General features: G+C 43.2%; 1 protein-coding gene across 1 annotated transcript in view; it reads left to right on the plus strand.

The window, feature by feature from the left end:
- cdh13 (cadherin 13, H-cadherin (heart)) overlaps positions 1-21748 on the plus strand; it is a 272809-nt gene that overhangs the window by 142268 nt on the left and 108793 nt on the right. The window contains exon 7 of the mRNA XM_062389254.1: positions 3959-4103. Within this exon, the coding sequence (XP_062245238.1) occupies positions 3959-4103 (145 nt within the window). The remainder of the gene's footprint in view (positions 1-3958; positions 4104-21748) is intronic.

Raw genomic sequence — 21748 nt, forward strand, 5'->3', positions numbered from 1 at the left:
TGGTGAAAGGTTTGAACATTAGCCAGGAAAGATTCCATTAAACTTTGGCGCAGATCTGGAGAAAGATGTGAATCCAGGACATCTTTTATCACTTTATTTAACAACGAGAGATGCAGCGGAGCCTCTTTTTTTCATTTTCAGGCCGCTGTCGAGTCACGAGTAGATCTACAATCCTGTGACTCTCTCCAATGAATAGCAAAGAGAACGTGGATCCACTTGAGAATCCACAGTTTATATGTTTTTCCAATATTTCCAGCTCAAACAGATTTGCTGCTTAATAGAAAGGGACAGTCGAGCCGTGGTGGAGGTTTGTGCTCCACTGGGTGTCGTCGTTATTTGTTATGTTGTTATAGCAGGAAGTAATTCAAGTTGTGTGTGGACAGACATCAGTCAAACTTGGAATGTGCTTCCAGCAGAGTTGAAAAGTGTGAGTTATTTGAGTCGACCCTGCTTCTGGAAAATATGAGGTCCATTCGTTTTTCTACTACAAAGATGTTGTGTGATTGACAGATGGAGGACCTCCGAGGGATGAAAGTCTCCAGATTGATTCATCAAGATGAAGTCCCACACGTCCATAGCATCAGCTTCAGGAGGTTGATGGTATGGTAGAAGGCAGAGTCAGCATTTCCAAAAGATTTCATTGAATTTAGAGCAAGAAAAAAATATTCTGGAAGCCAGTGCCTTTTCCAATTTAAAATAAAAAATACCACAGTTAACAAAGCAATTTGTTTCTAGTGTGTTGTGAGATGAGTCTCAGCATCAGGTGTTGATGAGTTTTTCTCGGTGCATGTCGCTTTTTCTTTTTCCCTTCTGCATTACTCACGCACAATTTGTCTAGTGTCTTTGTAATATCTCTGTGCACTAAGTACCCTGTTTGTCCACGGGCTATACATAATGAATGATGGAAGTAGAGCACAGCCGAGACATGTGCGTGTTCCATACGTCCTCTGAGTGATGCTAATCAAAGCTGCTCATGACTGGATGTGAGAGACTTGCTCTGAGATGATGTGCTGGAGCATTCCTGTGTCATCTGGGCGGGGGGGTGTGATCCTCCATTCAAATGAGCCCATGCTCGGCACTTCAAGGCTAATGTTCTCATTATAACTCAGACATGCTGAGAAGAAAAGACTGTGTGCATGTGTTAATATATATGTGGTTGTGAGTCGGTGAGAAGGGTCTTGTGTTACTTGTTGGCATAGAAACGTAATTCATATGGTTCCCATATAGGGCTGCTTTCAATGTTATAGAGTAAATTAGTCTTTTCTTTCTTTCTATGGCAACTTTAAGACTTTAACACCCAGCTTGTTTGGTCCGGCTCTTCTGACTTCTCAGTTTTAGTCCTCACCAGAGCTACAGGTGTGAAAGGTGTCTCACGTTGCTCTGATGGACAAAAATGAAGTGAAATTAAAAGATGTATTTGTGGTTTGATATCTTTTGAGGGGATAATTGGGACTTTCAGACTAGTTTCAGGAAGTTGAAATAGAATTTAACAATATTTGAACAACAACACTCATTTGGTGAATTTGAACTGGTGTCAAGTTTCTGATCCTGACGTAGGTGATGCTGGTTCTAATATTATAATGATATTACAGTGGCAATGAAATTAACTAAATGAAGCAGATCATTCATTTTCTAAAAGCTAACAGAAAGACTACCTTTTTAATGCACTATATTAAAAAGAGATGGCAAATAAAATTGACAAATTGACATCACGCTCTTTAGGTGATAGCAACAGGGCGTTTCTATGTCAGGCAAACGTCTTCTATAACTAAAACTAACAGATCAACTTTAACAGAGGTAAAAAAGACATCTTGAAAACACCCTCTCTGTATTTTTAGGGGACAGGATGAAGACACTGTCCCTCTTGAAAAGCCTCTAGTGCTTTATGTTCAAGGTAGAGAGACACAGAAGAAGGAGGACGACATGACGCATGGAACCATTTTGTCCCTAACACCTAAATACTCCTGCTGCATTGTGTGCCATTACTGCCATTACACTGTACGCCTCGGGCTCCTCTGTGATGGTGCGATAGGAAGGACAAAGGCAGAGGAAGACGGAGGGAGTGAGATAGAGGGAGAGCAGAGGGTTGACCCGTGTGATAGAGAGGTTACGTAATGTCGTGCATCACTAATAGGGAAGAGAAGAGGCTCACTCTCTCACTCTGTTGAATCTCCACCGCCCTGCTTCGGCTCTAATAAAGGAAGTGATGTGATGTCTTTACCCGCAGATTGAGATTGAAACGGAGGTAATGTCATTACACACTGTACGGTCTCTTTATAGGATAAAGATCACTGACCTCATGGGGCGGAGCCTCCTCGGCAGAGAGGATGTGAGACCGTATCGAAAGGGATCATGTCTCTATCTCTGCTAACCTGACAACTGAGCCCATGCAGTGATGGAGCTCATATCATTATACATCATATATTATACAGCTCATTGTGTTGCAGCTGGTCAGAGCCAGTGGATATAATAGACTGTAGACTGCTTTAAGCATTTAGCTCCATGCAAACAGGTAACATGGCGATAGACTGACGATCTGTTCCCTAATGCAGAGGATGAAGAAGAAGTCCGAACTGAAGGATCGTAGCTTTGCATGTCACCCCCCCTTACCACTGTCACTTAGCACCAGCACAGCCTTTGGACTGGTTTTAATGACCCTTTCCTTTTGTTTTTTAATCATGTGAAGCTTTAATTGTCCAGTTGAGTTGAAGACTGATACTTTAAAAGCATCAGACGTTTGGTTACTGCTGTGATCTCTTTGAAAAACTGAAGTTTGTAATCAAAGCCTGTGCATCCTGGGAGAGGTTTGCGCGACAAGGAAACACCAGTTGCCCCTTAAAGATCCAGTGTGTAGGATTTAGGTGAAAGGATCTATTGGCAGAGATTGAATATATAATCCTTATGGTGATGTTTTCACTAGTATGATTCATCTAAATAGTATGAATTGTTGTTTTCTTTACCCTAGAATGGGCCTTTATATATAAATACTTATATTTACATCTGTTCTCTGTACAGAGGCCGCCATGCTTTTTACAGTATCCCAGACTGGACAAACTAAACACCTTTGAGTTTTTATGACAAATGAAGTCTACCACAGGTTCTCTGTCATGTTTGGAAGGGGGGAGGGTGAGGGGCTTATCAGCTGCAACATGACACGTCACCACTAGATGTCACTAAATTCTACAAACTGAACCTTTAAGCCAAGTCATGATAAGGACATGTGTGGATGTCGCTTCAAGTTCATTAAAACTGCTGTCGAGATAAGATATTGAGTTTCTTATCATGCTTAACTTTTTAACAGCCGTTTTTATAAATATTTATTAGCTTCAGTAAAGTTAAGTGAAGATGTGATAAAAAAAAAAAGTACAACAGAGCAAGAGGGGGGGGCTGACTAAACAGGTCAGGGCTGTCCCACTCTGAATTAATAGCTGCTTGTTTGCTGAGTGTATTTTGTATATATAAAAGCTGGCATGGTCCCCCAGGTGAACTGCAGGGATGACAAGCAGTACTGCAGAGCAGGGAGAAGCAGAATGCATGAATATGTGAGGTGGGCCGATGGAGGGATCCCTCGGTAGAAGAGCAGATGAGGTGAAGGAGGTAGCGAGAAGGAGGAGGAGGAGTGGATGAGTAATCTGAGCAGCCTCTATCTGTATCCAACTGTTAAAGCATTTTTAGATTAAAGGAAACTAAGAGAGATGCAGGAATGGGTTTTTAGCTATTAGGAAAATTTAATTTCTGACGTATGATTGAATGTTTTGGCATTAAAACTACAAATGAAGTGACTCCATCTGCATCTGTAGTTCATCACTATTCTCTTTTCAATAGGAGGCTTCATGTCTTTGCAGCAGGATGCACAACAGCCCAGAGTGTGAACCAACCACCTGGTGTCACGACGGCACAGAGTTACTCCCCAGTTACACCATCAAAATAAACTCTCTGTCTCCTTTCATCCCCGCAGCTGGATGTATCAACCACAGACTTCTCTGGAAACCTTGTGGATGGCCCCACCTCACTACTGATCACTGTCATCGACCAGAACGACAACCGGCCCATCTTCAAAGAGAGCCGGTACTCGGGAGAGGTGCTGGAGGGATCCCCCACAGGTTGGTGGCTCTGTTATATTGAAGGGCTCCGGGGACAACTGGGGACTCTTATTGGATTTCGCGGGGGCAGCGATATCAAACACACCCTGATGTGAGGAAGAGATGTGTGTGATCGGAGGTGTGGTGGAACGGCTTGCGATGATGAAATTCATATTTGTTTCCTCACTGTGTTTTTTCTTTCTGGTGATCTACGCGAACGCAGATTGCTAACGGCACTTAGCTGAATAATTAAAGCACTTAAAGACCGGCATCTTTAATGGGATCACTGCGCCTTTACATACAGTTAATATCTTAAGTTGCAGAGACACTTTAAGCAGATCTTGTGTTCTACATTACCCCTGTATGTACTTGAGATGCCACTTCATTAGCATTTAAGGGCACATTTCGGCTGGAAAGCACCTTACCCATCGAGGCTGTATCCAGTTTCATTCATATTTAAAGGGATCACTTATTATACCACTGTGCCGATGGGGGGGGGGGGGGGGGGTCACAAACAGTTTTAGAGTTTCAGGGGTAAACAGCGTGCTTTCATTTCTTCAATAAACTTTCCCTTTAAGCGAACATCAATCCATTATCTAAATCATTGCGTTAAATGTGAATGTGGTAAATCAACTACATTAAAAGAGCTGTAAAAAGCAAAAAACATAAATTGAATTGATACTTGGTGTGAACATTATTTGAATTTAAAACGGGAGCAGTTCTACTCGGTACACGTGCACATATTTTCTTTTAAAATTAAGTTTAATCATCTTTGAGAACTTACCGCGGGTCTTCAGTTGTTTAAGGTGGTTCCAGTAACTCCTCTCTCTTCATGTGATCTCAGACGGACTCAGTGGAGATAAGGGCTCAGTCTGAGGCCGGACTCCCTCTTCCTTCTGGTTGAAAATGTTCCTACTCTGGCTCTATGTTTGGAAAGCTGTCATCCAGACTTGTAGGCATTTTCCATCACAGATACACATTTAATATCTTGAGTGTGCTGCAAAAGAGAGAAGAGGAGTTTGAATCGTAGAGAGATGGGATATGTTAGTACCCTATAGCTCATCGTTTGCTCAGATCAGGAGCTATTGATCTTGGTTGTCGGTACCTGAAGATGTTGCATCTCTCGTTCTTCTCCAGTAATGAATCAACGTCCTGTATCTCAGATGTTTCACCTCTGTGGGACCAGCATCAAGGCAATTGGCGTCCTCTTGGCTCATCAGCGCTTGTGCAGGAATTTAATGCAGGGATGTTGTATGAATTTTAGCTAAGTGTGCCAAGACAACCTGAGTGTCAGTTCTAAATCAGGGAGTTGTTGCTGACAGCTTCCTGCCTGTATCTGAAGCAGAGGGGTCGACTCGGCACGACCTCTGCCTGTCATTGAGAACGTCTCGTGGTCCAAAGGTTGAAAAGGAATCATTACGAGACGAGACTGACAGAGTCTTTGAGAAGAGTCTTCACCTCCGGCTTCTGCTGTAAACCTCCCCCCTCCTTCACGTGCATGTGTCAGTTTGTCAGAGTCGCTTCCTCTTTTGGTTTCTCTGAGCCGTTGTCACCGCTATCACTGTGACTTCTGTGAAGCAGGAGACCTCTCATGCCCTCGCTGAGACGGAATATAAATAAATGTACAGTATTTCTATTTCTGGAGGGTTTTACTCTCTTTTATTAATCTTGTACAGTCTTTTCACATTGTGTGTGTGTGTGTGTGTGTGTGTGTGTGTTTGTGTGTGTGTGTGCACTATTCAGTCTTTAAAGCCGGGGAAATTAGCTGTGCTGTGAACTATCATCCTCTACACAATGAAGAGAAGTGGCTTGATGCTTTTGTGGAGGCTGCCACATCCTGGACAAGCTGTCCTTAGCTTTTGGTTCCATTTGGCTTTTTACTGTTGAATGGTTTCCTATACGAGGCAGAGGGCTTGGATTAATATTTCCTCTCCTGCAACACATTAAAAAATAGTTTTCTTTTATGGTGGAGACTTTGTTGTAAACCTGTTGTGCTTTTAAGGTGAATGGAGGCTGTGATTGATTTGATTCGCTGTTGTTGTTTCAAGTTCTTGGTCGTCCAGTGTTTCCAGCTGCCGTTGTTAAGCCGCATGGTGCTGATGATGAAATTAGGAAAAAAATCAGTTGCTTTACCCTGTGTGCTCCAGCTGTTCACCTCGCGGGTCTCACCACTGATTAACCAAAAATAAAATCCTGCCCTTTAGGTCCAACTGTCAAGTGTCTTCAGGGCAGATCACAGACTGTCGGCAGCAGGTCTGTTGTTGGATGAAGTTCACAGTCTTGGATTCAGAAGTAAAAAGGACAGACAGTAGAATGAAGAGCAGAAAAACTAAAACTTGCAATGTCTCTCGCTTTGTTTGTTCTCACATCATTAGCACAAAAAGTCAACAACCAAAAAATCACACAGGCAGAGCTTCTCAAATAAGATGGACCAGTCAACACACACACACACACACACACACACACACACACACTCACACACACACACTGGTCGAGCTTCCCATGGAGATATGCTAAGTGGTTGTCAACTTCATGTTGACGTTGTTTTGTGAATTGCCAACACGACATTACCGCCTGTGTAGAATCGGATAATAGTCCAGACAAACGTGCACAGTCAAATCTTGTTAGAATAATTCAGTCAAACTAGTTGTCAGGAGCCTGCACAGTTATTTTGAGGGTCTGTCGCTGTAACATGAACTACCTGAATGGTGTAATATATGTTTTTGTATTCATAAATAATTATATGTTTGTAGTGTATAGTTTTTTGTTTTTTTACCACTTTCTAGTATAACTGCCTGAGTTTCCTGCTGTGAACATTATGATTGTGCAGCGTCTCTCACACTCAACCACTGTGCTCACTAGTTTTTCTCTAACCCTAACCCTAACCCTAACCCTAACCTTTAACTCACGCTGCAAAAGGTTTAAGCCAATCCTGCCTTCTCAACAATGATGTTATTTTTTCCTCCTGAAGTCACGTTCAATCACCAAACTTGTCCACACTCAAATGCCTCAAATAGTTTGCCGACTGCCATAAACACACAACAGAAGAAGAATCCCGCCTGTTTCAGTGAATTTACAAGTTTCAGAAATCACCACTGTGAAATCGTTTCTTAGCAAACGATAAGTGAGAAATTCCACGTTCTGTTCTAAATCATGTAGTGTGTGTGTTCTGACAATTATGAGATAAAAAAAATTCATCTGTCACTCTGTCTGTGGGCTACCTTGTTTTCACAAAATCGGTCAAGAGTTGAAAATCCTTTAGTGTGCAGCCGCCTCAGCAGGTTTTGAATGATGGAATAAGTTGTTTGTAAATCCCATTATAAAGCAGTGATGTCAAGAAAAATATGAAAGAGTTTTTTTTCCGTGTTCACTTATTTTGAATATGATGTGAGTTCCTAAACTGAAAAATAATGATTGGGCTTACTACACACTCAGTCCTGCATGAAACTGCAGGCTTACATACAGTAGTGCTCGTGTGAGAAGTTTGTGTGAGCAGTTCCCACTGAACACACACATGACTAATTCCCAGCAAGGAGGTCTCCTCTGGGTTCTGATCCAGACAGATCCAGACCTCCCAGTTCACCTGAGTCATCACGCTTCTCTTTTTTTGCCCTCCCTCTGATTAGCTTGCAACTTGACCCCGGCTTCTGTAAACTCAGCACCAATGCATTTCTTTAAAAACTCATTTCACATTACAGGGTTAGCTCTGATTTCATCCATCAGAGAACTTCTTGTGACTGGGCCCTATAGAATTCAATTTGGTTTGAATGCAATTATCCTTTATTTTATTATATTTTTGAGGAAGAAGAGCTTTTTTTTAAAGGAAGGGTTTTTATCCCTGTAAAGTGCTTCTTTTATTTTTTCCTGAGTGGATTATAGCCAACATGGACTAAACAAAATTAACTCTAATCATATTTTACTTTCACCGTGTTGTGGTCTGACAGCTCCTCGGTGGTTTAGTTGACACGGATGCTGGATCCAATTGATCTTGGAGATAAGATGAAGGGTGCAGCTTTGGAGAGCGCGTTTCCTGAAAACTCTACGTTCTAAATAATCACTTAGCCGACACGTCGGTGCAGCTCCAGAGATCTGTCCGGTAAGAAATTAAATACTGAAATCATTTTCAACAACCTTGTCAGTTCCCCATAAGTTCCCTGGTCAGGGAGCAGGACGTTTCTTTTAGTGTGAGGAAGCCACAGACATCACAGACGGAGTGACGCTGTGAATTAGAGGAGGTGGGAGAAACAAATGAGAAAATACATCTCATAAAAAATATAAATATACATGCAGATAAAAAGATTTCCTTGCAGCTCGTGTTGAAATTACTATCTCACCTGTCTGAGTGATTTTACCTCAACAACATTTTCATCTTTGAAGTTTCAAGTGAGAATTTAAATTTCCTTTTCTTAGACATAACGAGTGATGAGTTTTACTTTGTCTCCACTGTTGTGTTGTCTCAAATTAGCTGAAAGAAAGTTGTGTGGTTGTTTGTGTGTGTGTGTGTTCCTGTACTCTTATATGTGTGAGGACCATGTTAAGCATAGATCGTGCAGAGTGAGGACATTTTTGGAAAGTTGCCCGTCCTCTTTTTTTCTAAGGGCCGGATGATGGATAAGACTTTGTTTTAGGGTTAGAATTAGGTTTAGGTTAAGGGTTTTGATTAGGCCTTTAGACTTGATGGTTAAGGTCAGGGTAAGGGGATGAAGGGAATGTGTTATGTCAATGAGTGTCCTCACTGGTGTGTGTGTGGCTCCAGGTATTACAGATGTTGTTGGGGTCTAAATCTGTCTACGCAGTCATATTATGGGGATTTATGGGAAATCATTAAATTTGAAGGTGAGGACAAGGTTAGGGTTAGGCAAGTGGGTAACTGTGGTTAAGTCTCCAGCAAGTCAAAGTGATGTCTTCTGTAATCATGGAGATGTGTGTGTCTCTGTGTGTGTGTGTGTGGGGGGGGGGGGGGGGATCTGGTGCTGTGTGGTTACGCTGTAGTGTCTGGGCACCAGGGGAAGTTGTAGGGGAGAATGTCACAGTGCTGTGACATTTCTGTGCAAACTGATAACAAAAGGAAGCCAAAGCCTGAGTCTCCGAGCCCTCTCTGTCTCCTCTGTTTACTTCTCCTCTCGTCTTTCTCTCTTCTCTCTATTCCCTCTTTATCTCTTTCATTCTCTTTTGCCTCCACGCCTGCATTCCCTTGGGCTTCGTGCACACATCAGCCTCCTCCATTTTTTTCATTCCCCTTCCAGCTCGGCCGTATTCGCTGTCTCTCTGAGTTTTCCCCGTCTTTGCCCTGTCTGCCAACTTTTAAGAACCTCTGTTATTGTCTTACTTGCCTCTGCACCACTTCACAGCTGTTTTTCTTTATTCTGTTTTGACGGGATCGTAACTTTTTGAAGTCGGGGCTCGGGCACCGGTGACTCGCGATGATGTAAGTGTTTTGTTGACAGGTTTTTGTTTTACGCTCCCAGACAGCCACAAACAAGCCGGCGTCCCACCTGACATGGCTGAAGGATCTATTTTTTCATTCTCACTTTGTTTTTATTGAAAGATAAAGCAAGTGTTATTCTGTGTTTTTCATCCTGTCAACAAATTCCTCAAAAAACAAAAAAGACCAAAAGCCAAAGATGTGTTTAATTTTCCGGCTCAGCGATTTCCTAAAAACAGCTCGGCACTGTTTGTGTTATCCAATCTATCAAACAGGGTAGAAGCTAATTAGTTAAGAATTATTTTCAGTAGATCATAAATGTAGATTTTGTGCTGTAGAGAATATTTACACCAGCAGAACTGTGTGAGTCATCAGCTGAATATAAGCGATAGTGATGTATGTTGATTATAATAAAGAAACCAGTCAACCTCCTTGAGCGGGACATACTGGGGGATTCTTCACATCCGCACTCTATCTGATGTTTCCCCAAATCATTCCATCTGCATATTTACTGTGTGTGCACTTGTTTATTTAAAATCATTTGGTGACTCGTTTAACCCATAACACTGAAAACAATTTTTGGGGGCAGATTACGTATAGTAGTCCAGATATTAGCAAATATATCCGTGAAGAAATTCTCAATAATTCCTAGAATTTAGATATTTTTAAACTTAACTATAAACTTTTTCACAAATAACTGTAAATACAAATGAAAACACAAACACAACCAAATATATATAGAACTCAAAAGTAGTCGTCTGTATAAATTAACATTTTTTATTCTTTAAAATAAACGTTTTTATTGGCAAAGACAAACTGGTAACAGTATTTAAAAGGCTCATATCGTCCCATTTTATCATCCAACTCATATTTTGGTGGAACTCTAGTCTGCAGTTTTTAAGTTCCACTTCAAGTTCAACGGAAATAAGAACAGTAAATAGGGTCAAACATGCCAAATGGCTGCTTTTAACATAAACATATATATGATATATCCTCTTCAAATGTATATATATATATATAGTGAAATACTTGCTACAATCTGAACTAGAATCTAATTATACTTCTTCAAGAGAAAAAGTTCCTCCTCCCTGCATAGCATGAGGCGGTGTTCCATTTACCTGCTATATTCCCCATTTCAAGCCTCTTATTTGTTGATGCCATCGCAGCAACATCACTCGAGAACATCACTGGGAGTCATGCATACTGGCACCGGATTCACAGAGGTGGAATTACTGGGACTGGATATTGGGAACAGGATGGTTTTTGCTGCAGGAACATGACTGTGTAGGGAATGTCATGGTTTTCACAAATTTATATTTATCTTTTCCTCTGCCAGCGCCATGCAGGCACATTAAATCCAGCATCTAGGTGATGTATCTTGTGTAATTGGACATGATGTGGTGTAAATGAAGATATTACTCATAGCCGGGTCTCTGTTTGTGCTCCAGACTAATTTGTGTTTATATCAGAAGTAATTAAGGCCTGAGCTCCTGCTGTGATGGGAGAGAGGGATGGATCTGGTCCGCTCTGAAGCCGGGGGGGGGTGGACAGCGTGGATGAAGAAAAACTTCCTCTTCAAATCTCATTTTAGTTGAGCACATGTTAAATCTAACACGTCTGTTTCCATCATCACTGTGACTCGCCGTAGCATAATAGGAGCACGTGTGATTAGCAACACACTGTAAATGTCGTCTCTCTTCCATTGGCAGTCCCGTTGTTCGATTCCCTGGCATCGTGTGTCTGGCTCGGTGGAACAGCTCACTGATGTGTGAATGCAACTGAGCCGTCATTATTGTCACAGTGTTAATATGTAAAAATATCAGGTGTGAAAAAGGTCTTTGGCAAATCTAAATTAAATAACAACATAAATTTTACTGTTGTTATTTTTCCTGGCAAATCCAGTAAATTAATTACCTGTGAAATCACTTGTTGTTTTTTGGACGAGTTAGACACACTTGTTTTCCACACATTGTCGATAGAAGCTCACCCAGTTTACCCAGTCAGGCCTTGTTTCTATAGACCCTCGGTGCAGACATTAGACTGGTTTTCTCTCAGGGCTGCAGCAGGTGCACGTCACTGTGACAGGGTTGGATTCAGGGTCAGGAGAAGAACATTATCAGTGGGTGTTTGAGGAGTTGACATCGATCATGGACGATAAAAAAGCTTTTTCTGCGCGATCATAGTTCATAGGGTAAAAAGAGAATTAGACCTAGACGTGCCCGAGAGATCAAATTGATATTCTACAATCTCACATGATAATCAGTCATAGTCTGGGGAAATGTATTAAGGTATAATTTCCACCATGTTCACCATCCTAGGTTAAACAAGTCTGCATATTAATATTAATATTACTGCCATACAAGCCAGTAGCTAGGCAGATTCACCTTTACCCTCAGATTTGGCCTCTATCATTTATCTCAAGGCCAGTTTAGAATTTTGGAAGTTAAATGTATTGTTTTGGTTATAGTTGAGAATAAAACAATGAAAATCACAACAGTACCATTGAGGATTCATAAACCAATGGGTCAGTGTTTGAATCCCTAGCTCCTGTGAATGGGTGAACGTAGCTTGTGGTAGAAAAAAGGCTTTGATTGGATAATAAAAAGTACAATTTGCAAATACAGTCTGATGTGCATTTAATAATGTGTAGAGGATGGAGGTGAGGCAGGTGGGACGAGGGTTTATAGCAGGTTATATTCTGGTCTGGGTGGGCGAGCTGGAAAACAGCCTGGTCTGAATACAACTCAGTCATTCTCAGACACAAAAAGTGAAGCAGACAGTAACACGGCCTCCAGTCGTCCTCCCACAGCAGCACAGCAACTTTCACCCAAACAACAACAACAACAACAACAACAACAAAAAGGTGTAGGCAAGAAATCATGAGAATTGGGCCCGAGGAGCCCTATGATGAGCAGTTGTCTGGGACCAGGCGTCACTTGTCTTCAGCAGGGGCCAGCACACGGCTACAGAATCATCTAAACTGCCCCCCCCCCCCCCCCCCCTGTGCTGCTGTGGCTGGCTCCTCGGTCTCAGAGCATATGCCTGCTGCTGTGCTGCCGCATCACAACAGCCACATACATCGCAGGACATGGCTCACATCCTCCCGGCATGCAGGAGAAGGTTGGGCGGGGGGGGAGGGGGGGGGGGGGAATAAAGAATTCAGCAGGATGAAAGGAGAAAACAAAATCAATATTGAATTGCGGGCGTGTGTGTGAGCATCTCTGGTAACTTCGAGGGAGGCCAGTAGAAGGATTTGAGGTCGAGGCCGAGAGAAAGCAGGAGGGAGATTGATTCAGGGGAAAGATAACGATCCCAATGAAAGATTACACTGAAAATGGCAGGTAATTTGTGGCATGACGGTGCATTAAGGTGTCTACCAGTCCCCCCCACCACCACCTCCGCCCCTCTCTCACTCCCTCTCACTCTCGTTCCCTTTGTGAGCTGGAGGACAGTCTGTCCAGAGCCCGACCAGGTGACCCGCTGTCCCACTATGCCTCATTATCAGCCTGTCAGACTGGAGAAAGCCTGGCAAATTAATGTCCAAGGTATCTACTGAGGGCTGCTGCCCAATTAACTCCCAGGCATTGTTGTGTTGGGATAAATGAGTCAGTCCCCCCCACCCCACCACCACCACCACCACCACCACCTCCCCTTGCACATGTGTAGGTACACAGTAATAAGCCCGCTCGGTCAACTTTCATTTCTTCCCTCTAATTACTCGGTGAACTCGTGTTTGGCTTCCCGTGGAAACCTGACTCTGGATCAGTTTCACGCCGCCGACATTCTCACAGTCGGAGAACGCACGCTGAATAACGAGCGAATGGAAAAAGCGCCGGCCTCTGCATTCCGACCGCACCGCCTCACCTCGGTGTACGTCCTCACGGCCAGTTGATAGAAATGCTAAATCCAATCCGGCGAGAGACTCTTCGGCTATTCGCTCATTCATATGCATCTGTTCTCTTTTGCACAAGTGAGGCATCATTGATTTTCCTGAGCCCTCTTAACTGAGCTATCTTCTTTTGAATTACCATAGGGAGCGATGTGCATTACACCACTGAGGGCGAGAAAAATTGCATTCTAAATGGGCTTTATTTTCAATAGTGATTTGATCTGAATATACGTGAATGGGGTTTTATTTGGATGCGTTTCTGTGCTTTGCGGTGAATTATCTTGGCTCCCTCGTGGGTGTTATGTGGCTCCACGCGTCATTTTAAGGCTAAATAGCATCAACACCCATCTCCCTGTGTCTCCACCTCTCTCTCTTCTCCTTTTCACGCTGGATTGTTATGTAGATGGAGAGTTGAGATGCCTAATTTCAGAGAGAGAAGTCGATTTTTGTTGCGGAATATGACAGAGAATTGGAAATTCAAGGTGAGAGACAATGGCTCAACTCCAGAGCTCGAGTGTTGCTCATCTGTTAAAGAGTTTCATTCTCCTTCGCCCCAAAGTCCCACCTCGAGCTCGGGGCTTGATTATCCGTCCCTCTCTCTGTCCTCCTACTCGCAGCGTCTCTCAAAGTCCTCAGAGTCCAGTAGACAAACCAATCCCCCCCCCCCCCCGTCCCCGTCCCCTTTTTCTCCTCCTCCTCCTCCTCCTACCAGCTGTTGCCCCTCATTGCACTCTAGGTTTCTCCAATTTAGATTATCTCCCCCCGCTGGTGTCGCGAGACCGATTCCGGCCATCGCAACCTGTCCACATCGGAAACAGGAAAATGGGACCAGGAGACAAAGTGAAGCAGATATTGAGTTATTAGACGAACAGGTCGCTGGTTATGTTGCAGCAGTAACACTTTAACAAGGTGAAATCAAAGGATGAGCCTTTCACACGACAACACTCATACATCAACACACAGTTATCCTCCGTGTGTTGATTCGAGTTGGTCTGTTGTCGTACCTCCGTGCACCACACTCACATTTATTATTGGACCAGTTGACATGCCAACATCACTTATCCCATCATGTACATTGTGTGTATATGGTAATTACAGCCTCATAGAGCTTCTAAGGAGGCTGTGGACTCCTGTCGGTTTCTCTGTGTCAGTGACCCAGCACGGCTGCCCTCGGATGGATCCAGATGTTTTGTTATCTGGACTTGAAGAGCAGAGTCGATCGATCAGCTGACATTTCTACTGTAAGTCAGTTCAACATAACTAGAGCCTGACTCGTATGGATTACCAATATTGGCCAATAAATATATATAGAAAGAAAATCTGTCCTTAGATGTCATTAAAAAACAAAGAAATGTAATTTAGTCTATATCTGTTACAGTTTCATCTAGAACTTTATTATAGGAAAATAGAAATTTTACCAAATATATTGAGCTTGAATGAAGAAAAACATTTATATGTAAAAGTGTAAACACAAATGCTAATTTCTCCTGTATTGTTTATTCCATACATCCTCATTTAGACTCTGATATATATGCTGATATTCTAGGTGATAAAAATAGCAAAAATGGAAATATAAAATCCTCCGTCTGTGTTGTTACCACATTCAGTTTCTCCATTTGACTTCTGTCTCTCCTGTCTTCCTGCGTTTAGTTGATAATTACTGAAAAATAATTAAAGCGCCGCGTATTTATAGCTTGTTTACTCCAAGGACATCTCAAAGCAGGGGAAAGGAAACGGGGACTCAAAGTTGTTTCTTTTCACCGATTGTAGAAAAGTCAAAAGGATTCCAATTAAGCTCGTGATTAGCATCGCCCCGGCTGACTGGAAATAGCCGGGAGCGATATTGTGACGTTTTTTTCACCGGGGCTGGAAGATGACTCACAAACACTCCCACACCTCTCTCTACCTCTCTCTCTGTCTTTCTTCTCAGCCGCGTGGCACTTCATTTCTTTCATTAAGACGCTGATCAGGCCGCAGCTTTGTGATGAGAGGATGATTGGAAGAGACAGTCTCCTCTATATAGACAGGCTGTCGTTTTGGAAATTACTTCTGCGTGGTGGAGCGAACCCTCGACTGTACACCGCTGCTCCCTCGCTCTCCTTCCCTTCTCTCGTCTCCTGCGACCGACCTGTCGTTTATTTATTTTCTTCTTTCCAGATAACGGCAAGTTGTCCACCACCGGGTGTTGGGTGGATTGGGGCTGTGAGAAGCAACAGATAAGCCGAAGGGCATAACCCCCCCCCCCATGAGGGGGGATGATTGTCTCTTCCAATCTCTTCCAATCATCCTCTCATCCTCTCAATACCTCTTTGATTGAGTATTGATCTGGGATTGTCAGACAAGCTCGGACGACAGAGTTCACACATGAGAGCAAGGCGGCGGCCCCGCTGTGCATTTTCCTGCTGTAATCAACCCGGCGCGGCAAAGTGATGTTTCCATCAGCCGGGGCATTGCACCGCCCTGTCATCAGCGTGTATATATAGCCAGCTGCGACCATGTGGTCACCGTGGATCACACGCCGGGCGGTCGCGGGCGGTAATGGAATTGTCAAATCCCTCGATATCACGCCACACGCTGCACGTCACCTTTAAGCAAAGGAATTTGTTCTTCATGACATTTCACCACTGAGTAATGAAACCACTTTTTTAGCGAGCAGCTCACACGGCAGTGACTTCCTGTCCAGGATCCGCTCTGATCAGAGGTTTCAGACGGGTGTCGCCATGTGGAGTGATGGGGAGATGGATTTGGGGGCGTGTTCCTTTTTCCTCCTCTTCATTTATTTTTATTTTCCCTCCTGACAGCTTGAAAAATGGTTTAGCGATGAAAATAAACATATAGCTCTTGATAAAAATAGAGCCGCTGTCAGAGTCATATTTCCCTGAAGCTTTAGAAAAATTGCTTTTTTTTCTGCATTCATTCATCAACAAACGGTTACTGGTTTGTTTGGTCCCAGGAGGAAACACTGGTGCAGTAGTTATGTTCCAGACGCACAACAGAGAAGCGTCTAATTGCCTTCATGAATGCTTTTATGGTTTTGAGCACGAGAGGTAATTTTTTGGCGGCTTGAATCGATTCCTGAAAGTCTGAGACAGTAATTGAAACAGCAAGTCCCCGGCACCCGGCGTGTTTTATTAGTAATTATTGACACATCAAAACTCCTATATTCCATTTTACAGGCTCGCTTCTTACGGTGGACATTATGAAACGCAGCATTTCATCTCATCGTGGAAACGTCCATCACGCCAAAGATGGGATTAGACCAGAAATGGAGATTCTACGATTAGTGTGGCCATAAACAACTGTGGAGTTAATATGATCTCATATACTTGCATTCAATAAAGAGGCCGTGTCTTAGTGGGGATATATAACATTTACATTTTCCAATAAAAGTTGGTATTAACATAATGTATGTGTCGCAAACAAAGAAAGAAAAAGTCTCTAGCCTCTAGTCATCAAATAATATGTGAAAGAATAATACTTTAATATATTGAGGGGGTTCTATTACTTGTTTCTACTGTTCCTGTGTTTTTTTGTACGTTCCTGCCGGTTGTCTAGTAATCTGTTTATTTTAACGTGCACGATATCTTATGAGGATCAGCAGCATCACGTATCTTTTCTCACAGTTTATCTTTCCCTTAAAAGCTCAGGAACACTCTGCACCTCCTTCATCATCTTTAAATAATTCATACACAGTGGCAGCTGCCCTGCGTCCTCTCCTCTTATTTTGTTTTATGTTTGCACAGGTTAGAGGTCCAGGGATAATAAATGGAGTCCAATGTGGCGTGAAGTCCTTCCAATTCATCAAATGCTGATATCGTGATTAAAAGAGAAAAGAACAAGAAACTTAATAACATAATGCGTTCGTTAATTTCCATTTCAGGCCGATTGTTGTTTAAGCGATTCTGACAAACAGCCCGGCTCACTAACCCCCCCGACCTCTTTTGCCTTTTCTCCTCGTAAGCAAAGTGTAATTGTGTCCTCAAGGACGAGTGTCTCCTCGCTGAACTCGGCTTAGCTTCTCCTCTCAAGTCCTCGTGACAGAAACTGTACAGAGCACAGCACACACACAAAAAAGAGGAAAAGAAAAATGTCAGCAACTTCCGACTTGACATCCAACACAGTGCGTGACTGTTTATTATGCTGACGCCGAAATGACTTCAAGAGACCTCTAGCAACACTTGCCAGAGGAAAGTTGAGGAGTAGGAAGCACGTGCGCAAGTTGTGCAGACACACACACACACATGCGGAAGGTAGACAAATAACACTTTAAAGACAATGAATTAACTAAATGAGATGTGCAACAGAGGAGGCCCCCATCAGGTTTAACACCAATTAGCCGTGTGTGTCTGCTGTTTTCAATCACAACAATTTAGTTTGGCTGTTATTTGTGTTCTCTCGTTTTCTCTTTGTAACACACATGTTAAAGCGCCAGCTGCACTGATATCGAGTTCTATCTACAAAGATTTTCCATTATTCCGTCCATTTTTGCATATTTACATAGAGTATTTCAAATCCCCAGAATCATCAAATAGAAAATTACTTTATAGAAAACTAGAAGCCGCACCAAACTGCACACACTCGTCGATATCAGTCCCCGAAATATGCTTCAGTCTTTTTTTATTAGGATCCATCTTATGTTTCCTAGAAAATATAAAAAAAGAAAAAGCCCAATTAAGGAAGTGAATCTGACCCATTGTTTGTATTCTGCCAAAATGTACTGGGATGTCTCTTGGCCCAGGTCCCATCCTTCAATGAAGTTTGGTGAAAAATGTGTTAAGTCTGTGTGTAATCCTGCAGAACAACAAAGCAACACAATGAAGCTTATCTCAGTCAGCTCTGAACGTGATGGTTATTTGAAGCAGGGGAAGTCATTCTGGGACATTGCCACCGTGTTGGATGAAAATATCTACGTGTCAGTTTAACAGTCATTTCACAGCAGGATACAAACTAATGCCTGTGTGTGTGTGTGTGTGTGTGTAGTCCTCTGTGGACCTGACATGTGTGTGAGTGTGGATCATATATGTCGGATCTGAGGATGCGTCCTGATCCCCCCCCCCCCCCCCCCCCCAGGTGGACGTCCCTGGCCCACTAACCACCTCCTCACTGGCCTCCTTAATGAAGCAGATTGCATCAAGTTGCCTCATTCACTTTCATCCGCTCCCGGAGGAACACTGACCTGGAACCTGTGATGAAGTTACAGTAATGACACTGTTCCTGGATCAGCTCTCTTTCATCCGGTGTGGAGGTGTTGCGTTCCTGTTGCCGGAGCAAATGAAAAATTCACCTGCATGTTGTGAATGGAATATATTTATTTATTTATTTATTTATTCTTTTTGTTGACACTGATGTAAAACAATCAGAAAAAAATCGGAGGGGGGGGGGGGGGGGGTGGGGGGCTCCCAGGCCGAGGTGCTCGTCCTGTATATTTGATGGGCGCAGAGATTCAGTCCGCCATGGCTGATGTATTCGTGAGTGACATTTTATCTCGGCAATCTCGATGATCTTAATGAGATTTCTGTCCTTCATTGAGTGTGGTGCACGTGCACGCCGGTGAGCGTGCACACGTCTGCCGTGGCTGCGATTAAGTGGAAAAAGGGCCCCTATCAAACAATTTGTTTCTGACAGCCGGGGCTTACAGCTTAGAGGAGGCGGGACCTCTGCTGACCTTGGACTGCTGACTGGACGGAGGAGGCTTACAACATTCAGGTCGATGACTCGAGTCAGGGAAGCTGAGGAACTGGTTTGTTAGAGGCTCCGCAGCAACAGGATCTTTGTGAAGACCAGTGGGAGCTCTTCAGCTCGGGTCTGTAAACCATCAAAACAAGATAAAGGTCTTACTTTTCATTTACAATTATGTCATCTGATTAGATTCATCCTTTATCCTCCAAACTGCAGGCCCAATGAAAAGCAGAACTTTAATAGACCCAAGTTCCAGTTTGTTTAAATGCTGTATTGTGATTACTGTCCCTGGGGACATATTATGAAAATTACACTTTTGTAGTGCTTCTACATGTTAATTTGTCTACAGTCCCAAAAACTCTGGAAAAAAACAACTCCCGCGATTTGTTGTGGTTCCTCCATGTCAGAAACGATACCACAGAGTGCGTTGAATGGGACTACGACCGAAATAAACGTCATTGTCACACCATGCCCATGTAGGGAATCGAGCTACATGGCCGTGAACAAGCAAGCTAACTCTAGCCGGGCTCCACCGGCCCAGTTAGCTCACAAGCTAACGCTAGCCGGGGAGCCGGGCTCGCAAGCCCCTAGCTCACTAGGCGGATCCCCGGCTAGCATTAGCTCGCTGCTGCTACCCGTCAGACATTTAAGCCGCATAAACGGGACACCTCAAAACGTTGCCTCAACAGTGTGGAAGGATGCTGCTGCTGCGCCAGCTCAAGCTCCCACTGCTCCCACTGCAGGGCTGCGCTTGGGAGCTGGGGCTCTCACAGCCAGGCTTACCGGGGGTGAGGGGGGCGGGGCACTCAAAACAGGTCAATCTGAGGAGGGCTGTTTTAGACAGGGTAAAAAGGTGCTGTTTTAAATGATCCTTGTCGTATTTTGACAAAAATATATCACAGACATTTCATTAAGACCCCAAGGAGCCATATCAACTGTGGTGAAATGGGCTTAATATGTCCCCTTTAATAGACCCGAGTTCCAGTATGTTTAGAAGCTGTATTGTGATTACTGTCCCTGCTGCTAGTTCACAGACGTGCTGTGAGCGCCTGCACCAAACAACACATTAATGCTTCCTTTATGTCCCGAACACAGCCGGATAACAAACGAGCGTTCTCACAGGCCACTACATTAACCGTGCACTTTGCGTCTTGCCTCTAGTTGCATCAGAAGGGAAAGCATAAAAAGGAGGGCGAGTGCAGGATCTTCACTTCTCACATAACAGGTTATTGTGTTGTCAGAGTTGGCTGCCTTTTATGGACCGTTCGCTTTTACACAGCAGGTGTTTCCCGAGATGAGATTTATATTTGATATATATCTGTACTATCAAAAATGGGCTTTTTATCGCTGCCACTAAAGATCTACTCAGCTCTGCTTTTCTGTAAAAGGTTAAACTTCCTGCACGGTTAAGAAAACACGGTGGAGAACAAAATTCTGACAGTGCATGTGGCTGCAGGGCAACGTGTTTCCAAACAAAACAAAGCAAAATGCAAAGGGTTCACCGGTGCGCACACAATAACACAACTTGAATTAATGCTCACTGGGAGGTTTGTGTGAATGTAGTTGTTTCCAATTCAACCTCTGAGCTAAGCACAGGTCTCCTTATCCCAGTTCATCCTTTTCCCATGTGGGGAACAGTGGTCTGTGTGCAGAACTTTGATTCGGAGTCACACACAATCATCCCCCCCCCCCCCCACCTGTTCCTCAGTGTCACTCGCGGATTACTGCAGAAAATATTAGCAATCCCATTTGTTGCAACAAATACCCCCCCTTCCCCCCCTCCTCCCTGAACCTCAGTGAGCTGCCTCAGCCGTCACTGTCAGGCTGCATCTCTCCAGCCTCTTTCCCACAGTTCTGCTGTTTAACGCCTGCTCTCTCTCTCTCTCTCTCTCTCTCTCTCTCTCTCTCTCACTCTCTCTCTCTCTTTCTATCTTTCTTGCCTCCACTGTCAAATCTCCCCGGGAATGTGGACCGTGAGGATTTAATACTGTGCAGCACATTGCTAACAGTGTCTCCTCTGTAACAGCACCCACCCTCACATGGTTATAGCTCGGCCCACTGTTGGTATAAGAAAACAGTTTGGATCCTCTGACGATGAAGTTTCCTCGGCTCTGCCAATACTGGAGACATGGCTAGATAGCTTTTATTAAGGTTGTCCCTGTACTGCAGGAAATTCAGTAATGCCAAAATTGGATTATTAAGGGCTGATACTGAAATCTGGACCAATACAACAATGGAAAATGGAAAAAGAAAATGGCCAATGCCATCACTGTATTGGCTTATGTATATATAATGATTCATAAGATGTTGTAATCAAACCCTTGTGACAAAGAAATGTAATCAAAGCTGGAGGTTTTACCGTTTAAACAAACAGTTTATAATTAGTAACTATAAAAAGAAAACATTAAAACAACCAAATATAATTTGTTTATCATAAACATGGTTATTCTGTTAAATTCATATTCAGAAACATGAACACGGATATTATTGTTTGTGAAATCATATATATCGGTCATTTTTTATTGGATAACCCAAAAATATATTTTGCTGTAATCAATACTTTGAATGATCCTGATCACAAGGTCTGAAGCGGAGGATGAACACATAACAAGGAAACAAAGGCAATACCTTTTTATTTTAATTTCAGACAATTAAGGAAGGAGCTGTGTTGCC

Source organism: Platichthys flesus, chromosome 6, assembly GCF_949316205.1.
Source record: "Platichthys flesus chromosome 6, fPlaFle2.1, whole genome shotgun sequence".
In the NCBI taxonomy this organism is placed as follows: domain Eukaryota; kingdom Metazoa; phylum Chordata; class Actinopteri; order Pleuronectiformes; family Pleuronectidae; genus Platichthys; species Platichthys flesus.